The sequence below is a fragment of the Haliotis cracherodii genome, unplaced genomic scaffold (genome assembly GCF_022045235.1).
Source record: "Haliotis cracherodii isolate W230 unplaced genomic scaffold, xgHalCrac1.p SCAF_12, whole genome shotgun sequence".
NCBI classification, from domain to species: Eukaryota; Metazoa; Mollusca; class Gastropoda; order Lepetellida; family Haliotidae; genus Haliotis; species Haliotis cracherodii.
The window spans coordinates 16,830,326-16,849,240 of NW_027266267.1; the positions used below are offsets into that span (position 1 = coordinate 16,830,326).

The window sequence follows — 18,915 nt, forward strand, 5'->3', positions numbered from 1 at the left end:
CAAAGAAATATGGTACGGTTTTCAAGATCTGCTCCGGAAACCAGGACTACTGCCATTTTCAGTCTAAATCAAAGTCGTTGCCATGGAAACTCAAAAAATTTTTTTTTTTAAATCCCAAACTATCCAAAGGCACCAGTTCACCACTAGACCTATCTGGTACGGTTTTCAAGATATGCTCCGGAAACGAGGACTAACGCCATTTTCAGTCTAAATCAAAGTCGTTGCCATGGAAACTCAAAAAAATTTTTTTTTTAAATCCCAAACTATCCAAAGGCACCAGTTCACCACTAGACCTATCTATGTGCCAAGTATGACGAAGAAATATGGTACGGTTTTCAAGATCTGCTCCGGAAACGAGGACTAACGCCATTTTCAGTCTAAATCAAAGTCGTTGCCATGGACTCAAAAAAAAAAAAAATTAAATCCCAAACTATCAAAAGGCACCAGTTCACAACTAGACCTATCTATGTGCCAAGTATGACAAAGAAATATGGTACGGTTTTCAAGATCTGCTCCGGAAACCAGGACTAACGCCATTTTCAGTCTAAATCAAAGTCGTTGCCATGGACTCAAAAAAAAAAAAAATTAAATCCCAAACTATCAAAAGGCACCAGTTCACCACTAGACCTATCTATGTGCCAAGTATGACAAAGAAATATGGTACGGTTTTCAAGATCTGCTCCGGAAACCAGGACTACCGCCATTTTCAGTCTAAATCAAAGTCGTTGCCATGGACTCAAAAAACAAAAAAATTAAATCCCAAACTATCAAAAGGCACCAGTTCACAACTAGACCTATCTATGTGCCAAGTATGACAAAGAAATATGGTACGGTTTTCAAGATCTGCTCCGGAAACCAGGACTACCGCCATTTTCAGTCTAAATCAAAGTCGTTGCCATGGACTCAAAAAACAAAAAAATTAAATCCCAAACTATCAAAAGGCACCAGTTCACAACTAGACCTATCTATGTGCCAAGTATGACAAAGGAATATGGTACGGTTTTCAAGATCTGCTCCGGAAACGAGGACTACTGCCATTTTCAGTCTAAATCAAAGTCGTTGCCATGGAAACTCAAAAAATAACTTATTTAAAAATCCCAAACTATCAAAAGGCACCAGTTCACCACTAGATCTATCTGGTACGGTTTTCAAGATATGCTCCGGAAACGAGGACTAACGCCATTTTCAGTCTAAATCAAAGTCGTTGCCATGGAAACTCAAAAAAATTTTTTTTTTAAATCCCAAACTATCCAAAGGCACCAGTTCACCACTAGACCTATCTATGTGCCAAGTTTGGTGAAGAAATATGGTACGGTTTTCAAGATCTGCTCCGGAAACGAGGACTAACGCCATTTTCAGTCTAAATCAAAGTCGTTGCCATGGAAACTCAAAAAATAACTTTTTTTTAAATCCCAAACTATCAAAAGGCACCAGTACACCACTAGATCTATCTATGTGCCAAGTGTGGTGAAGAAATATGGTACGGTTTTCAAGATCTGCTCCGGAAACGAGGACTACCGCCATTTTCAGTCTAAATCAAAGTCGTTGCCATAGAAACTCAAAAAATAACTTTTTAAAAAATCCCAAACTATCAAAAGGCACCAGTTCACCACTAGCTCTATCTATGTGCCAAGTTTGGTGAAGAAATATGGTACGGTTTTCAAGATCTGCTCCGGAAACGAAATGTGACGGACGGACGGACGGACGGCACCCATTCCTATATCCCCCTTCCACTTCGTGGCGGGGGATAATAATACTGCAACGTCGACGCTCGTGTTTCTTGAGCCATTTAATCGATAGACCTGGTAATATTTTTCGAAGGCATCTTCAGGTGCATCTCCGAAGAAAACATCAATAATAAGCGTAGAAATATTAGGTATTGCACTCAAGTTAACTTTAATATCATTGAATTCAGTAACCAAATTTAATCTAACATTTTTTACTGCCGGACGACTAAATAACATATGACCTGGGTTTTCTGGCAGGGGACAGACTATCACACTTTTTCGTTTTGACGATATATTTATTATCTTAGTTAAATTATGTGATTTACCCATCATCACATATGGTGGGGTAATGACGATATTCAGTAGCCACTTGATGTTTGCTTCTACCATAGTCCATTTATTATCGTCTTTGTGAGTTATATTGTACGAAGTGTTTTTAAGGAGTCTACTTACGTTGACATCACTTAAATCTTATAGATTACCTGCGAAAGTGACTTCTTTCCGCTTGTATACATTATCTTGTAAGTGTAAAGCGTATAACTTACCATCGGTACCGGGTCTACCGAATCCTTCTGTGTCTCCGAGATCGGAAAGCACAATTGTATTACCTTGTCTGAGCGTTCCAGGGCCTGATGAATCAACCATTATTTATAATATGGAGTGTTACACTTATGTATCCTATATGTACAGGTTGGTGTTTTACATCTAATACAGAAATTTTGAGGTCTGAAATAATACCACACTTTAATTTTTTATATTGTAATGTTGAGAAAGAGTCCGTTCTACCGCTATTATATTTTTCATCTTTCACTGGAACATATCTGAGCAGAGTTGAAGGACTTTCGAGTTGAATATAATCCGTTGTGCTTATTTGATCAAGATGGATGCACAACTCTTTTTGGGAACTATATCGGGTAATTTAACTCCCTGTGCTGTTTCGTTGGGTGCTACTACTCTATCTCTTTCAAATCCAAGTGTGTCTGATAAGTTCACATAAAGACTTACACCATTTTCTCCAGCGTTAAAAATCAGTCTCCCATTCAACTCATTTTATGTGAGACTAATTCCATTAGGCTTAAAAATTTCATCATTGAGTGAGCATACGCTGTAATACCCATCAGGTATAATAATGGATTTAATAATACCACTATTTTCTAATATATATACCTCATTATTTCTTCTCACAGTATTTATATTGGTCCACTACGGGTAATACGTTACATCACATAGGGCGACTTCAAGTAGACCAGCTGAGTTATTGATAGTATGAAGCAGTTGAATACACTGGCCATTTGTTATTCCTGGGAGTGTAACATACATATTAAATATACAAGGATAATATATCATAACTTAAATATGGAATCAACCATTATTTAGAATATGGAGTGTTACACTTAAGTATCCTATATGTACAGGTTGGTGTTTTACATCTAATACAGACATTTTGATATCTGAAATAATACCCCCCTTTAATTTTTTATATTGTAATGTTGAGAAAGATTCCGTTCTACCGCTATCATATTTTTCATCTTTGACTGTAATAGATCTGAGCAGAGTTGAAGGACTTTCTAGTTGAATATTATTCATCGTACTGATCTGATCAAGATCGATGCACAACTCTTTATATGGAACTAAATCGGGTAATGTATATCCATCAAATGTTGACTTGACTAATGTTATTTCTCCTCTAAATCCAAGTGTAATTGCTAAGTACGTTAAAATCTTTAACCCTTTTTTCCAGCGTTCAAAATCAGTATCCCATTCAACTCTTTTTGTGTGAGACTAATTCCATTAGGCTTAAAAATTTCATCATTGAGTGAGCATATACTGTAATACCCATCAGGTATATTAATGGGTTTGTCAATAACATTGTAGTCGTTTTCATCTGATATATATACCTCATTATTTCTTTTCACAGCACTTATATTGGTCCACCGCGGGTAATACGTTACATCGCATAGAGTGACTTCAAGTTGTTCAGCCGAGTTATCGAAGAGTATGAAGCAGTTGAATAGACATTTGTTATTCCCGGGAGTGTGACATACATATTAAATATACAAAGATACTATACCATAACTTAAATATGAAATGGAGATACATTACTAATCAATCGATTATAGTAACTGCCTCTGGTTTTGATTTTTTCGTTAAATTCCCTGATATCTTTGAAAAGTACAGGGTCACAGCAACTAGTGATAAAATGGTGCACGATTGGTTTCACAATCCAATGCAATTTTGGCAGAATCAGTTAAACTTTGCCACATGGTGTGCCACAACTGGATGTGGCGTATCTCTTTATGCTCCAGGATTTGAACTGAATAAGTCTGTTATAACATTTCACGTGTACTATCAGATTAGACGGATACTTAAAGAAATTAGTGCTCCATTACCGCAGGCTCGAGCATAGAATGCACCAAATAATCCGTACAATAAGTTTGCGTATGAGCGTATTTTTCAGGAATTTAATACTTCTAGGAGTAAAGATTGGCATATTAAAGGAGCAAACCATGGTCTAGGTGTTCCGTACAGTGGACAAAAACACTGTTAAAGAAGTCAGCGATAATTTACTTAAAAAAACTCATCAACCATTCGATCCATTTAAGTTGTTACAGAAAAACAATCTTTTTGTAAGATAGCATAATCTTAATCATGGCTGGGAACTTTCGAGTAACGATTGGAGAGGAGATCTTATGAGTTTTAAGGGTGGTTTGGCTTATATTGTTACAAAATTTATACAACTGAACGATACCGCAAACTCTTGGAATGAATTTCTCAATGATAAAACGGAAAATAATTTTACTAACTCAGGAGTTGTAAGGGTTAATGAATCAATAAGAACTTATGTATGGGCAATTCTCGGTGCACAGTCGCAAACACGAACATCCATTATTGGTTCTGGGACGGCGCTCGATGCGCAAAAATAGTTTGTCGCAAACGTGGTGGATGCCATGAATTCACCAGTTGACATATCCTTTTCTATAAAACGTTATCAAGATGTATTACAGTACGCTCAATCCAAAGTGGACTACGTTTATGCGCCGGGACTATACATGTCTCCGAGTAATATGGAACTTAAGATCGGTCAAGTGATAGGTTATAATAATAAAATAGTTATTGCTACCGATCAACAAAAACCAGGTATGAATTCAGATATTAATATCGAATTAATAACGCAAACAAACACAGGCGAAACGGGAATAGTCAAGCCACAGATATCTACTAACGCTCAACCATCTACGAACGCACAACCACAAGTACCACCGCATATTGCAGCTAAAAATCAACAACATATCGATGAAAAAACAGCACTTGTAGTATGTGGAGTTGCAGCTGGTTTACTCATGATTTGGTTAAATAGTCTTTAGCGAATACGTACAACAGCCCTGCAATTGGGTACGATCAGTGCCCACAAGTTTTGACTAAGCCAAGTGGTGGTCTTAGCTAATAAATTCAAGAGCCAGGAAACAATACTCCCTATTATACCGGGAAGTGCAGCCGCGGCTTTCTCAGCGAGCTTTCCCAGTGCTGAACCTAATGCTTTTAAATGCTTTTTTATCCACTCTTTTATACCATCCCTATCAGTAAGCGGTGTGAGGGGTGTGGGTGGTCCGCTGCCACCGGTTAACGCGAGAGTCAAAGTCAATATAATAAATCCCAATGCGGTTAAAATACTGGCAATGGTTATTCCCTGTTCTCTGAACAATGTTTTAATTTTATCGGCCAGTGTAGTATCATCGTGTTGAGGACTTGATCGATAGTTTCTCGAATTCGACTGATTTGTGAACGAAGTGCCTTTCTATTACTGGAAGCAGCCTCGAGGCGGGCCGATCTTTCGTCTTCTAAGTTACGCAATCTTTCTGCAACGCTCCGTCTACTGAACTCATCGCCCGCCTGTTCAAGTTTTGTTTTCTCATAAGCTATATGCGTGTCGATTTCGGATAGCTTGGCTATATTATTGATGAGTTCTCCCCTCATTGTTCACATTGCCTTGTCAAGACCTCGTAATTCCCTAATATTGAACTCTGAATATGGTACCTGTAACGTGGAATTATCGTAATAGGTATCCAAGATTTCTCCGAGGCCGTCCGAGGCCACCTTCGAGCTTTCTTCCAAGTGTTACCGAGTTCAGTACGCACAGTCCGAAGAACCTTAGTAGTCTTTGCGGAAAGTTTTTCTCGTCGTGAGTAGTCTACAAAACCTAATTCATCACGAACAGTGCTGATACCGTCTTTAGCGGTTATCGTAGGCAAGGCTAGGGGCTTACATGTACGAGAATTCATAAGATCAATATCAGGTTTACCATGCAGTCGCAATATTCCTTTACTATCTATCGTAAACTTTGAATTGTCACGAACAATAGGACTAACATCTTTAAAGTTATCGTAATAATCATTGACGGTTGATTGTGAAAGTTCATTGTTAAGATTCATGCCACCAAAGCTGGTTTTATCAGTACCCTCTTCGACTGTACTAGGGTTATCAAAATCATCTTGATTAAACTCATCCATTTTTATATTAAACATATGGTTACATAATTTCAATATAACAATGTCTTTGCAATACGGACGCAAGTTAAACCCACAACGTAGACTTAGAGATCCATTAGGGGTCAAAGCAATTCGTCAGTCTGTAACTATAACTAATAACCCTAGTACCATCGATCAGAATCAAACGCTTCTGGTTCGCTTTCCTAATCTCGGCGCACAAGATGTGTTAGTTCTGGGAACTGTCCGACTAGCATTTACGATTAATTTGAATTTTTGCCGATGTTAACACGGAGCCCGTTCAGAACATAGGTCGTGCTATTGTCAAGAAAATCGCGATTAAAATTAGCGGTAATGAGGTTTTGAGGTGTCGAGGATAGCGATGTATACTATTGTTACATGGATCTCTGGAGAACGGATAAAGAGCGGGAAAACTTACAGTACCAAGGTATTTGTAATCAGAACACATTGAGACTGCGTGTGGGTGCTGAAAATGGTGATAATACCGTCGTAAAAGATCTCGCTGTTGCCGGCGCATTAGGTAACCGATTCTATATTCCTCTAGACTTTGAATTACTAGATTCCCACGTGCCCTTTTATCAAGCATCCCTAGGCGATAGGTTAGAATACGAACTCACTTTTAATGACTATGGCAGACTAATCAGAGCTGCTGAAGATGCTAGCTATTCCATTGACAATATCTCGCTGGAGTATGATATGATAACAGATCCCGAATTGGCCAGACAAATTCGTAACCAGTATACAGGAAGTTTAGCCATTTTGTACGATCGCGTGCTGCGACACTGAAAGATCACGAGGAACAAAAAAGATACGACGTGAAATATCAATCTAAACATCCCCACGAGGTCATTGAAGGGTATTTTAATGTTGTTCGAGGACCCCTCTGATGCATTTAAAAGAAATACCAAGAAGTTCTACAATCCCAAGATTACAAAAGTAGAATTGACTATCGAGGGCGTTCCTAATCAACTATATAGCCAAGGAATGCTAGCGTATCAACAGGGGGATGAGATTAAAAAACTCCCTTCTATAAAACGAAGCCCAGAAGTTAACGCGGTCATGAAAGATCTGTCTCTCGGGGGTGTAATGATGGGTGAATACCTCACCACGAAGTACGCGCTATGGCTCGACATGCGAACAACGGATGATGACCAACTACACGACAGTGGGCGGAGAATAAAAAATGCCATCGAGGGTGTCACTATACAGATAACGAAGCTCCAGGAATCAGCTGGTAAATAAAACATATATTTGTACGTTATCTATTGATAATCTTTTACCTAAAGAACCACACTGCGCTATGATATGCAGGCAAACAGGTTGTGGAAAAACAGCTTTTATTCTAGATATTTTACAAAGTCATTATCGGGACGTTTTCGATCATATTATTATTCCGTGCCCGACTATAAGCGTTAATAAAACATACCTATCGAGAGATTGGGTAATGAGTGACAACGGGGTACACAGAGTTGATCCCGGCGATTGTTTACAAGACTGATTACGAGTATGTCATGAAAAATACAAAGGAGAATCAACCCTTTTCGTAATAGACGATTGCAGCGCGAGTAAAGAACTCACAAATAAGAAAGATATGCTTTCGTATTTAGCATTCTCCGGAAGACATACTCAGCATAGCATTTGGGTACTTACTCAAAAATACAACTCTGACCTGAAAGATCTCAGAGAGCAGACCAAATGGGTAGCCCTGTTTCATTGCAAAGATCGAGATTCATTCGAGGAATGTCTACGCGAGAATGATGTTATTTATACCAAGCTCGAACAAGATAAAGTCAGAAAACTGTTAGCGGCAACGAAGCACTGTAAACTCGTATTAAAAACCGATCTACCAGCTGCTTATGCAGCTGCTTATGCAATTGCTTAACAAATTATAGCAAAACTATGGCAAACTTATAGCAAAATTATAGCAAAAATATGGTAAAATTATAGCAAATATAGCAAAAATGCAGCAAATATAACAAAAAAATAGCAAAATGTGGCAAAATTATAGCAAATATAGCAAAATTATAGAAAATATAGTGAAAAAATACGATAAATTGAACATTAGCGGTTAATATGACATAATGTGGTTTGAAATACTCATTCTTTCACAACAGTTCATTATTACGGGATGTATTGGATATGTCATATTATATTATGTTAGATTTAAATATCTCCTTAGGTATTACATTATGGAATGCGACGAACTCATCGAACAAATGCTCAAAAAATCATGTAGAAGAACCTATGACAGATAAATGTTTAGATAAACATAGAGAAAGACTCGCGGCTTTGGTAGCCATTTGAAAATGTTCCCATTATTTGGGGGAAAATTATACCATCGAAAAAATTGATAACATGCAGAGCTCCAGATAAGCTTTTGGTGTTGTGGGTATTTTACCCATGCATTTTAAAATCACTGCGTATCAGCTATTCATTCTGGGTATTCAAATTTCTGTTACCCACTAGTTTTTACACATGTGGGTATTTAAGTTAAATATTTAAAAACACTATTCATCTAGTCCACGCAAACTGGTGTGTGGGTTTGAGAGCTTTAGAGGACTCAAAAATACCACGATACTTCCACAAGAAAGTGTGATGGCAAATGATCATGATGTAACTGTCATCGTGGAGTTGGGCAAGGTTGACGGAATGCCCGTTTTTAATTTCAAAATAAGTTGCTGATTTGCCAATCGAATACGCAGGGTTACTTCACAATATTTTGATGATACGCACAAGTTTTATTTTGTAGCGTATCTGTAATGTTCGTTGCGTATTTGATACGCTTGGATATTATTTTACTGCGTATTTCTGCATTTCTGATGCGTATTGTACGCAGATACGCAGCTTATCTGGATCTCTGAACATGACCGACGAAGAAATTATAAAACTGTACACGCGTTACGAGTCTAGACTGGGAGCTACCATGACTAAAACGATAGGGTCGGCTATATTACAACTATACACAGTCGTAGCTAGTACGTTTCTCCCTATCCCAACAGAACATCGCATGTATTTATGCGAATCTCTCGAGAAAGACCCATTCATCGAACACGGTATGAGCTCAATGAGCTGTGAGTTTTATCATAGATACGGAATGTTCTTAGCTCCACTCACCACAGCTTTGATAACGGCTAGGTATTGTCAATTTAAACATACATCCCCACTTAATAATAATGGAGACTCAACAGGTGACACCACCACAGATTGTGAACGAGGAAATAATAACCCCGATTGCACAACAGATAGTAAATGAGGAAACACCACAAACACAGATTGTGAATGAGGAAATACCAAAAGCCAGAGTGACGCGGAAAAACCCCAAAACGATCTCGGCAGGCAGGATGGGAGGACTCGCTCGCAAAGCGAAACTAATGAATAATTCAAATATTGATCCGATTAAAACATGGGCACTAGTAGGAGTTGTTGCTATAGCGGCTGTATGGTTGTTTTATAAGACCAAAGAAGAGAAAACGTCACCCCCGATGTCACAACAACAAGTTCAATTAGAGGTGAGCCCTCATATAATGCTATAAGAAGCATGACTACTCCAGTTACAGACGGTAAAATGTTGGTAAACGCAACGTATCATTCAGCGGTGGTCACCGGCTTGGCCATTGGCTATGCCCGTATGGCTAAAATGATTACTAAAGCCACACCTCCCAAGCTAGATTTTAATGGTTATGATATCGGTATGGCCATTCTTGACATTGGATTGGCTATTGCAACAAAGGATATGCTCATCAAACAAGGGCTTATCCCGGAAGACTTATGAAGTAATTAAACATTTGAATATTTTATATTATTGAACATGGCATCAATTGCGATGATGGTCGGTGGAGCTATTGTTAATGCTCTAGCTTTTTCGGGGAGTAATATTTTATTTTCTAGTATGAGAGGTTCGGAGCAAAAAAGACATAAAAAAGCTTTAGAACAACTCGAAAAAGCTCAGTCACAATGGGCGCGGCAGAGAATAGAGAGATTAGATTTTATTCATGAAAACTGCATAGGGAGGGACATTCAATTCAAACGTTTAAGGATGTCGAATCTGCCATGCACGAATACTTCCTTGTTTATGGGGAAAAAAATTGACCCAATACCGAGACCAACAATGAGTCAGTTTTATACACCGTCAGAGGCTCAGAAAGACCGCGAGGTCATATTCATCATAATCGGGTTGACTGCTGTGGCTATTTATAGCTACACAATAACTAGCATAAACCATGACCTAGTTAGGGGAGTCAGAGTGACACCTAATCAATAAATCTCCATGACAGCTAATCTATAAATAGCGTTGACTGCTTATGTTAGGCTAGGCATGAATTGAGACAAATGATACTAGAAGTGTATATTTATCACAATGGCGAGAGGCACATCAACATGTAAATTCATACTCATGGGCCGATCACAAATTTGTGGAAAGAGCTGTATGTCGGATTTTTGTGGAATCCACTCCATTGCAATTAGAAAAGGGCACATTAATTATTCGTGTTCTGTATGTGGGATTGGGGTAGTTACTGTTTATGTAAGAGTCACGGTGCTGACAAGAAACGGTTTCAAATTATTTATGAGAGGAAAAAGGTTTACCGAAATGAGATAAATAGTACATGTATTTATATATCACAATGACTTATGTTGTCAGAGAGCTGAAAGCTTTAGCAAAGCAACGTGGTCTACGTGGATATTCTCAAATGAGAAAAGCTGAATTGATCGATTTACTCGGTTTGGAATACAACAAAACCCAGACTGTAAGAGAACTCAAAGCTCAAGCAAAAAACAGTTGGCTGAGAGGTTATTCTCGAATGAGAAAAGCTGAATTGATCGCTTTACTAGATGTTGATAATGATGTTGATAATAATCAACAAGATGATAAAAACACAACCTGACGATGTTGAAAAAAAAACAAGAATTAAAATTTGTACCCACATCCGCCGGCGTTGGTAAATATCTAAGAGGTTGGAAGATGGATATTAATTCCAACATGGATGTTAATGATGTTAAGCCCATCATATCGAGCAAAATAAACGAGGAGTTAGATGATTTACGTAGTATAAAAAAACAGCTGACGATTAAAATGTCATTGAGTAAAAGTAACACAGACGATAGCACCGAATATACCGAACCATATTTCCGTAGCAATCAAGAACCGAATCCCATACTATAAACGCATCATTAGATACATCAATTCAGAGGATACAAGAAACTTTAGAACGCTGGACTAATAGAAGTTCGGGTTGGGGTGTGGATAAAATCGATAGTTTATATTTAGATATAGCAAATTATATGCCCTTCAAAGGTGGATCTTATATAGATTTACCCCTGTATTATAAGAAGAAAAAAGCCATAATTAATGTAAAAAATAAATCCGATAAATCTGTTTAAGAATGATGATAAGATCTGCATTCTTCCCTGTAGATTCTAAAATGGCAAATAGACCTTCTAGCTATCCTCAAAACAATGGACTCAAATTCGATTGTATAGACGAACCTACACCAATATCACAAATTGATAAGGTGGAAAAGCAAAATGATTTAGCTATAAATGTTTTTGGACATTCTTCTAATGGAATTGTTGTACACAGGATAAGCTCCTCTCCGGAACATATTCCCAGAATCAATTCATTTCTGATCGAAAAAGATGGTAATTATCATTATACATGGATAAGGCGACAATTTTTTTATTTCTTGGTATACGGATGCGCCGCTCTTTCAAAGTCCAAATGTTAGAAAAAAAATAAATGAAAATTACCCTTTTTTTTATTACCGCCGATCTTTTCGACAAAAAGTTTAAACAAAAAAAAGATTGCATTTCCTCGTCGAGAGTAAAGCAAAGGGAAGTCACTCTGATATATCTTGCTGCCGGATCCTCAAAGCTTGTCAACGCAAAGCGCAGTGGTCACCAGTTTAACTATTTCAACACTGTTGGCCGTTCAAAGCCACAAGTCACACCGCACGGTAGACCGTCCAAGTCACGTCAAAATAGTTTATAATTATATTAACCTACTTGTCATATCATTCATTTATTAAATCTATCACATTTCACAATGTCTGAATTACGTATATTCCATTTAATTTTATCATTTCTTTATCTGTAGATCAAAAATGTATTCACTTGACACTATTTCCCGCAATGTTATTGAAAATAAAATTCTCGGAAACTTCGACAACGGGTCCTCATCGAACATGTCAAACAGCAAAATAAAGACGTTCCACGTGATGAAACGTCCTTATTCACACAGTAATAAAATCATCAAAAATATATCTATAAAAGTTGCCAAACTGACATCTTAGTTATTATTTCCAACTTTTCGTGCGATCGCATGTAATCGTCAGTCAAATTACATCTCGCCTTTCATCGCCTCGATTTCTCGGCTCGGACACGATGTCCTTTAATGCCAAAATATATGCATAAGAAATCTTTGTCACAGCTCGTAACCTAGCTCTATGCATCCATAAAGTTCCATATTTTAAATATAGATCGCGATTTCATGCTAAACCTTCAGAATAACATGATTTAACCCAAACCTTTCGCCAAAGTCTGAAAATTACCGTTGCTGTAATTTGATTGGCTGCCTTAGGTCACATGCTTAAATTTGACCAATCACGAACCTTGTAGCAGATTTTGTCGGTGAAACAATATAAGTTTTTGTTATGTATACTGACATGGCAGCCTTCGACGTATGTGTTATTCATACGAAGCTTTGAAAACGGAGGTATTTCCTCATGTTAGTGAGCGGACAGCCACTATCATCGGGAAATGGGTGATGACAGATATTATTTGTAATTCTTTTTAAAATAACGTTCCAACAACGTTAACAAATGAAAATAAAAAATAAATGGGTAAGTGGATTTTATGAATTCTTATATTTGCTGAAAAAATCGTTAAATTTGCGCTTCATTGGTCCTTAATCTGGACGTTATGAATGTTTTAGCTTACATTATTTTTATTTAAAACGAACTTTATTTAGTTGTTAATGAATTATTTAAATAATGTAATACACATAACTTTCATATTTATAAACAATAGGATTAATTAGCTAGACCTTTCAAATAGTGTATGGCCAAACATGTAGTAGCAAAGATGTTAATTTCAGCACACAAGAGTCTCTGGGAACTTGGTGTCACAGCAGTAATCTTCTGGTTGGCTGGTGTTGAAAGAGTTAAACGTTGCCCATGCTGCCAAAATAGCGTCTTTCATGTATTTCCATCCATGACATGAATATTGTTATGTTGCCATTTTTGCACAAGCTGAGTGCCAGGGATATAATAAAATGTTCTTGAAAAAGTTGAGTTATTTTACTTTTGTTATGCCAGGATATATTTTTTCATACCTACCTAACTTTTTAGGACAAAATTCAAGTTAAAAAAATGTGAGAGTCTTTTTTTTCTTCTTCTTTTTTTAAATTGGCCTGCCTCACTTTTGAAATGAGTTTGAAATCCGTACACCAAGAAATAAAAAAAGTGTCGCCTAAAGAGTTTAAACAGGCTATTATGCGATCAAACTTAATATAAGGGAAAGAAATATTTCTGTGAAAGATGCCTACATGGGTACAGCAGACAAGATCTATTTGAAGCGCATAAAGAAGACTATAGAGGTGTTGGACAGACTGCTATCAGGATCGATATGCCTAAAGAGGGAAAAAATATAATAAAATTTGAACATTATGGTAATCAAATGCCAGTGCCGTACGTAATTTACGCTGACTTCGAAGCGCTTATCAAACCCATAGAAAATAATCAAGGTAGTAGTTTTACGTACGAAACTCAAGAACATATTCCTTGTGAGTTTGGATATGTAGTTGTAAGGTATGATGGGAAAACAAACCCGCCCGTGATTTACAGAGGTCCCGATGCAGCAGGAAAGTTCCTAGAATATCTACAAAATGAAGAGAGAATAATAAGGGAAAATTTATCTCGTAAGAAACCCATGTGTATGACGAGGGATGATTGGAGGGCCTATAAGAAGTCAACGAGTTGTCATGTTTGTAATAAACCCCTGAATGGGGATTCCGTAAGAGATCATTGCCACGTCACGGGTAATTATCGGGGAGCCGCGCATAACGAGTGTAACTTGAAACTAAAAATGAATTCTCAAACAATACTCATCCCAGTTGTGTTTTATATCCTTAGAGGATACGATTCACATCTCATTATGCAAGCTATCTCAAAGACCGACGGCGGTTTAACGTGCATTCCTAATAATATGGAAAAATACATATCATTCTCGTTGACTAAAACTATACATTATAGGGACAAGGATGGGAAAGCCAGAATAAAGCAAAGTAATGGGCTTACATTCATAGACTCTGTACAGTTTCTTTTATCTTCCCTGGACAATTTAGCTAATGCGAACAATCCCGATGACTTTGCGATAACAAATCAATATACCGATAAGATAACTCGTCATTTGTTGCTGAGAAAAGGTGTATATCCTTACGAATATATGAATGATTGGTCTAGATTCGACGAAACTAAATTACCACCCCTTGAATCATTCTATAGTAACTTAACAGAATCTAAAATAACAGATGCCGATTATGAACACGCTCTGACGGTGTGGGATAAATTAGGTTGTAAGAATTTAGGTGATTATCACGATCTGTACATAAAAACAGATGTACTTTTACTCGCCTATATATTCGAGATATTTAGAAAGACATTTTTAAAAAATACTGCTTGGACCCGCATGGTACTATTCCAGTCCCGGACAATCATGGGATGCATTGTTGAAGAAGACCAGCGTAGAAATAAAACTACTCACAGATTACGATATGCACTTGTTTATTGAGAAAGGATTAAGAGTATATCAATGGTAGCGAAAAGGTATTCTAAGGCTAATAATAAATTAGTGGAAGGATATGATCCGAGTAAACCCGACACGCACATATTATATCTTGACGCCAACAATTTGTACGGATGGGCTATGAGTCAACCTTTACCCACGGGTGGTTTTGAGTGGGTCGATGATGTCGATGTGAATAATATCGATAATATCAATGTGAATGATGTGAATAAAGGGTACATACTAAAAGTTGACTTGGAATATCCAAATTCGTTACATTAAGACCATAGCAGTTTTCTGCTAGCTCCCGAAAGATTAATGGTTGATAAAGATTGGATGTCGGAATATCAACACTCCTTGATGGGTAATACTAGATTAGCTAACGTAGAAAAACTCGTACCAAATTTGATGGATAAGACAAAATATATAGTTCACTACAGAAATCTCCAGTTATATCTATCGTTATGTATGAAACTTAAGAAAATACACAGAGTTCTAAAGTTTGATCAAAGCCCTTGGATGGAGCCCTATATAAGGTTGAACACAGATTTAAGAAAGATAGCCACCAGCGATTTCGAAAAGAATCTATATAAGCTCATGAATAACTCAGTATTTGGTAAAACTATGGAGAATCTAAGGAAGCGTGTTGATGTTAAATTAGTCAGATCTAATGAGGAAGAAAGACTCAGGAAACTTATAGCCAGTCCGGCTTTTAACAGAAGCAAGATATTCGATAACGACTTAGCCGCGTTGCATATGCAGAAGAGTAATATAAAATTCAAAATACCGATGTACGTCGGTATATGAGTATTCTCGACTTGTCAAAACACTTAATGTATGACTTTTATTACAACGAACTTAAGAAGCAATATGGCGATAGATGCGAGGTGTTATATACCGACACAGATTCTTTGTTGATGGAACTACAAACCGAGGACGTGTATAAAGATATGGCAGACAAAATAGATATGTACGACACGAGCGATTACCCTAAAGATAATCCACTGCACAGTGTAGTAAATAAAAAGGTGTTAGGTAAGATGAAGGAAGAATGTGCTGGGACCCCTATAGCAGAGTATGCAGGATTAAGACCTAAGATGTATTCTATAAAGAAGTCCGATAATGGAGAGATAAGAAAAGCTAAGGGTGTTAAAAAGTATGTTGTAAAAAAGCATATCAAACACGAACAGTATAAAGAAGCATTATTCAACGGTAGAACGTTCAAACACGAGATGAACTCTTTAAGAAGTTACAATCATAGGATATATGGATTAAGAATGAACAAGACATCATTATCCCCCTTAGATACAAAGAGATGGATTGATAAGGATGGTGTAACTACCTATGCTTATGGTTACTTAGGGTGGTAATACTGTATCGTTGGGAACTATGAACAACTCTTCTCGTACAAATACCCTGCCCGGTCCATCTTTAAGATAATAAAGAATAGGCTCTCCTTCTTTCGTAACCAATCGACTAATGTTAGATGTCTTAAGGGACCATATGGGATCGGTTGCCCGACATAGGCCTCCTCTGAGTTCACCGGGCTGGTATAAATATCTTACCCTTACTCTATCCGGAAGTTTTTGTTCTTTGCCTCTCCTCGGTGCTGAAGATTCGGAAGTCACGGATTTCATTTTAATCGCATTGGATGGTTTTTTCCCGATTAAACTCGTTACTTCATTATTCAGCGCTAATACAACAGCTGATAATCGTGTCACGCATTCGGTTGATCTCAGTCGTTTGCGACGACGTTCATACAATGTTTGGCCCTCACTCTATGAAGGTTCATACTCCAATGAACTCACACAAAATGAAGGTCAATTCTTATAAAAAATTTATCACAATTTCTTACCTCAAAAGATGTAGGCCTAGATCTAAACACAATTTTATTTAGTACTTGTGACTTCATGTTTACACTTACAGCCATACAACAACCAGCTATATCGCAGAGTAAAATAGTTCCTCAAAAGAGAGGTGACATTGCTCTCCAGAAACATCTTACGCAGAACATGTGTTCAAATCATATGCTCATTAGATGAGAAAGGTCTGTAAAGAAATACCTCAGTAAGTCGGTCACAATGACAGCACTTCGTAATACATTTACATCAAGTACAAGACGTCAAAATGGCTGACACGATAAACGTGACTGGAGAGATTTCCGAAGTTGTTGATGAACCTTTGGCGGTTACTGGCCACAACTGTAGTTGTGGTATAGGTATATAAATCTGGCTCAAGTGGAAGTGGTCCAGAACCCCTATTACCTATACTACTACTTTGGTCTTAACAAGGTGGAGCCAACAGACGCTGATATGTCATTGGCAATGGACAAAAGGAAGCCAATACTTTACTTGTTACACATTGGTAATGCGCAATGGACAAATGACAAACGAGAGGTCGGTGTAATTAGCACTGATACGTAATAGAATTGAACTGACAATGGACAAATGGAAGCCAGCTGATAATTAGCATCGACAAAGATCAAAGCAATAAATCTCAAGCACTGGGCAGTCTCTGGTCACGGTTCCTGGCTGGCTGGTGTCTCCTGATGTTAATGGCTTTCCTTTCTATCACCTATCAGTGACAGTTACCCTAACCTCCTTATTAAAAAAATAAGCATATGTACTTATGAAAATGCGACCTGACATTGCCATAACCGAAGTGTTGCAACTTTGTTATCACTTGAGCTGGAGACATGGGGCTTTCTGGTTTGAGGTTGTACTGCGTAAATTATGTAGGGATAGGAAAGGAAGTGACATGATCAAAGTAGAATTGTCTTAGGTGAAGTGATTGTAACTAGCTTGAAACCCTACATTGCTGCTTTCACCTATACTATTCGTGAAAAACAGTCAGGCTTTCAAAATGCATGCACAAACCCCCCAGTTCAGAGATAAACAACAGTTCATGAATGCATTCATGATAGGGAAGTCCCGGAGGTTTCGAAAATAATGTGGAATAAGTTTGCGTTCACACTATTTCTACTATATAGTCTTGAAGAAAACATGTAGCCATCTAAAAGTGTCGTTCATATGAACGTTTCTTGGAAACGTAACCGGCATCTTGTCTAGCTAGAAATCTGGTTCGAATCAACCATGTAAACTTCACATTTTCAAATCATATTTATTAGAACATACTGAGCGCCTTTAGAATTGACTTCCACAACTTCTTGTGAGGATTATACATATGTCGTATTTGTAAAGTTTGTATTACTGTATTCTAAATGTAGGCCGAACATCATAGTTATAGTCTCTTATACATTATCTTTTCTTACCTTTTTTTATACAAACTGAGATCGTCTTCACCCTCAAATATAATACTTTTGCTATGTGAGCCAAAAATACTCACTTGAAGATAGAGATGACATCACTGTAAACAGTGAATACCACGCACTGAGAATGGTCCATCTTTGTACCTTGTTCATGACAGTTTGATTACAAGTGCAAAATACATAGGTTCCTCTTTAGTTTATCATTCAGTCTATGCTATATCCACCATGGTACAACAGTTAAGCCATAAACATGTCCACCTATGATCTGATATGTTGCTGAATTTTCCCTATCTAAATTATCGCCCTGTTGCTAGTGGTTTTGTGTAGCCCCTCTAACAAAGCCATTATAAATTGTATGCTGTCTGATTCAAATTACCATGATAATAAAGTTCAGTTACATGGCCAGTGGTCGTCTGATTGGGCCACAACAATCTCACAAGACGATATATAGATCAGTCTCGGTGGGGCTGCAATACATCGTTGTGGAGCTTTTTTGTTTTCCAAAAGGCTAAATAAGCAACTCCTGGCAGTGCCATTATGTCGACCCTTAACAGTCCTTTTTCCATTGACTAGGCTCTGTCTGTTCAACGGAATTGAACTTTACCCCACTTCTGGTTTGAAAGCGAGGTTGGAATGT

General features: G+C 37.5%; 1 protein-coding gene across 1 annotated transcript in view; it reads right to left on the reverse strand.

The window, feature by feature from the left end:
- The window catches only part of LOC139457596 (uncharacterized), a 74,357-nt gene extending 55,815 nt beyond the window's left edge, over positions 1-18,542 (reverse strand). Inside the window, exon 1 of the mRNA XM_071238959.1 lies at positions 18,356-18,542. Within this exon, the coding sequence (XP_071095060.1) occupies positions 18,356-18,431 (76 nt within the window). The 5' untranslated portion in view covers positions 18,432-18,542. The remainder of the gene's footprint in view (positions 1-18,355) is intronic.
- Between the last annotated feature and the right edge of the window lie 373 nt (positions 18,543-18,915).